The 3,473-nt window shown below is 35.5% G+C and overlaps 3 protein-coding genes across 6 annotated transcripts in view; 1 reads left to right on the forward strand and 2 right to left on the reverse strand.

The window, feature by feature from the left end:
* LOC113209721 (CLIP-associating protein 1-A) overlaps nt 1-1,451 on the reverse strand; it is a gene marked incomplete in the record, with an annotated part of 96,965 nt that extends 95,514 nt beyond the window's left edge. Inside the window, 2 exon segments of the mRNA XM_052275265.1 lie at nt 184-534; nt 1,295-1,451. Of these exon segments, the coding sequence (XP_052131225.1) occupies nt 184-381 (198 nt within the window).
* LOC113209727 (protein Wnt-16-like) overlaps nt 1-3,473 on the reverse strand; it is a 94,676-nt gene that overhangs the window by 4,662 nt on the left and 86,541 nt on the right. The gene's annotated exons all lie outside the window — the stretch shown is intronic.
* Nucleotides 1,919-3,473, forward strand: LOC113209725 (protein artemis-like; the record flags this gene model as incomplete). Of its 2 annotated transcripts, none has more annotated exon segments than XM_052275278.1 (6): nt 1,919-2,117; nt 2,213-2,360; nt 2,433-2,670; nt 2,745-3,007; nt 3,120-3,274; nt 3,381-3,473. In XM_052275278.1, coding segments are annotated over 5 exon segments (858 nt in total), but the record flags the coding sequence as incomplete, so codon positions are not given.

The raw sequence follows: 3,473 nt of genomic DNA on the forward strand, positions 1-3,473 counted from the left end.
ATAAACATGCAAAACTGTCTGCCGTTTCACAAATTTCATGATCTGACATTCAAATTTTTAAATAAGACATACTTAAAATTGACAGTAAACACTTTACCAAACCCACCCCCTCCCTCCAAATTTGTCTAAAACTATAAATAAATAAAATAAAAACTACAAACTGCAACAAAGTTGTGGCCATACCTTGAAGTTGTTGCTGTGCATCCATGGTATTAATCCATCAATGAAAAGACCAATATCCAAACAATCAATGGGGTTGCTTGGATCCCCAAGATAAGTGATGAGATCACATCCGATTTCATATTTCCTCTTTGTATCAGCAGTTGAGAGAAGTGGCTGAAAGCCATCCAAATCTCTGGGAGGTGGAGGTTGTCGTGCCATACTTGCTTGTTCACTTTCACAACACTAAAATAAGCACCACTAATCACTATCTGTCACAACGTTCAGGGTGCCCTCCCACTGTGCGCTACGGTCAGGACCACAACACTCTAAAGCTGAAGCACAGATGACGAATTTTTGAAGTCTCCATGGTATCTGAAAGGTGAGAAAAATAACCATAAGTTAAACTACAGCAGTATCAATTATTTTGTTTCAATAAATCAATAAAAAAGAATTATGTCAAGAAGTGTTGCAAATATAAGCAAAACACTTTGTGTTTATTCTCCAGATTATTTATTTTGTACCCAAACATAATACTAGCAAGGTTAGTATTAAGTAATTCGGAAAATATTGTGAAGGCCTTAAAAGCACCCCTGGCTTCTTCTTAGCAATCAAATACAATTATTTGTGACAGATGTGTTTACAAAATTTGGTTAGTTTTACAAATGAGGTAGGCACAAGTAATGAGTGGGAGATTTGTCACCTTGGGAGAACGAGCACAGGAAATATGCTTCTATTGTTGTGTCCTGCACAATACTAGCTCCATAAAGGAAAATTCAAATAGGTGGCAAGACTTTTTATTCAAAACATACAGTGTAAATTAAATAGAGACCAATAATGTTGGTGGCCCAAATAAGTGGGGTAATTTTAACTGATATTACCACAAAGATAAAAGCACCATAGCAAAAATTTCATAGTGCCAGTATACAACATTTCAGGAAACAATAACTCTTTTAGAAAATTGACTTATACATACAAATTTAGGGGTCTGACTTCTATGAAATTTCATTCAAAAGGCAACACAAAATCACGGAAGGGGTAAGATCACTACTACAGTATTACTTCCAGGACTGAATCGATCTCATCAAACTTTCAACAAACAGATTCAAAGGACACCTAGAGATGTTATACTTACAAAAAAACAAATATTTAACCATCAAGACTTGAACACTTGTTCAGATCTGTCACAAACTGCCATTTTGGTTTGGTTTGGATCACGATAAACTGGCGGTAGTGCGAGATACGGCCGCTAGAGGGAGGCAGTAGCGTCTTTTTTACTTCCTGACAGTGTTCTTCTTTAGTTAGGCCCTTGAGTCCTTCTATTGCAGCCAGTAACTGCTGCACATTGTTGCCAGACTTTGCTTTTTGGTTGACCAAAACAGGAAGAATTTGACGATTCCAAGATTCCACCACTCAATAGATTGCAAAGAAATGGTGGCAATATTAAATAGAATCCGCATACACTTTTCCCGCGTTTTCTGCTGGTGTTTGGTGTTTTCTCGTTGCTAGAGTTGCTAACCTGCTCACTCTAAGCGGGCTCTCCAGAACCACCAACATAAAAAGATTCATTCATTGATTTGTCACTATCCATGGAGTATTTATCGCATTTATATCAATAAAAAATGGTTGTTTGAAATAAAGCTGTAATTTTTTTATACATGTGATGGTAAGTAAATATGGAAAGCAAAGAATTTCACAGTTTGTGCTTTTTGACTTTAGTTGCCTAATCGTCGTCATTCAGAGCGGTATATTCAGATTCAGATATTCAAGTGTAAACAAGCAGAATGTTTTCTGCTTCACTTACAACAACTATTTTTTCTAGTATCTGTTTGAAAGAGGATTGTTTATTAGATATAAAAATGACAATTATGTACTGAGCTGCCATTACAGATTGAAACCTATTTTGAAATCCAGAAGCTTGTTCATTTCTTGTTGTAATACAACTTTAGGTAGGAAAGGTTATAACCATTCCCACATAACTTTTCTTTTGACTATCAACAACTGGTTCTTTGTTTAAATGTATTGTTTTCCTATATCTTTAACCTTTGTCTAGATTCTAACTGTGCTGGTCTTGCTCCTATGCCATTTGAAGATGAGTACCTTTCCTGGGTTGATTGATGAGATACCAAAAATATCCGTTGATCGATTCAATGAGAAAAATTTAACATCAGAATTGTTCTTTTTATCACACTTTCATGCAGGTGAGCTCATATTAATTCAATATAATCTGTGAATTTTAAGATTAGTTTTCTTTAATTGATCCTTTCTTGCAGATCATATGGTTGGCTTGAGATGTAGTGAGTTCCATGCAATTCTCCGAGAAAAGGAATCAGCATTTATTTATTGCAGCGAACTGACCGCTCTATTCTTGTCTCAAAACCATCTTCAAGGCCTTGATGAGAAAATTAAAGTGTTAGCTGTGAACAAAGAGCATGTCATCAAAATTAATGATGAGCATGGATTTGTTTCAGTAACACCATTGCCTGCAGGGCATTGCCCTGGGTCCATAATGTAAGGCTTTCCTCTAAAGAAAATTACAGCTCTTCAGTCACCTAACCGAAATATTGACTACTTTGTGGTTTTAGGTTTCTTTTCAGTTACAAAGGTCTTAATTATTTATATACTGGTGATTATCGAATGACTCAAGAAAATATAATGAAATTAAAAGCTTTAAAAGACCAAGATGGATGTTTTAAACCTATTGAAACTCTTTATCTGGATACAACTTTCTTTGAGTCAGCTTACTCATATTTCCCCAGCAGGGATGAAAGTATGTCTGAATTAATTAAAATGTGCAGGTCTTGGCTAGAGAAGGGGGATGACTATGTCATCGATATAAGAACACCTGGTAAGGACATACGGTATCTTATTCCAGTGAAGAGGAATGGAGGATTTACATAGAGATTTCCAATTTGAAGGGTTGTCTGAGACAACTTTGTTTTCATTTCTACAATTTTCAGCTACTGTAGGTGTTGAATACGTATTGATTACTTTGTCCAAAGAATTTGATCAGCCATTTCATGTGTCAGCGAGTGCACATGACAAATATTGCCGCATTCCAGAACTTTCATCAGCTGTTTCTAAAAGTGATAAGAGTAAACTCCATGCTTGCATAGTAAGTGTGATCTTACAAACCTTGTTGATTTTCCTTGATACTACTTTGAAATTTGATCCAGAACATGTCTATCTTGTAACTCTTTGCATGTGTATTTCTATTCTAGCCAGGCAATCGAGTAAGTGGAAAAACTCAGTTTATGCAAAGTCATAAAAATCAAAAAGAACAAAATGTTTTAAGTATTAAACTTTGTTGTCTA

The sequence above is a fragment of the Frankliniella occidentalis genome, unplaced genomic scaffold (genome assembly GCF_000697945.3).
Source record: "Frankliniella occidentalis isolate FOCC.00 unplaced genomic scaffold, Focc_3.1 Scaffold8, whole genome shotgun sequence".
Lineage (NCBI taxonomy): Eukaryota > Metazoa > Arthropoda > Insecta > Thysanoptera > Thripidae > Frankliniella > Frankliniella occidentalis.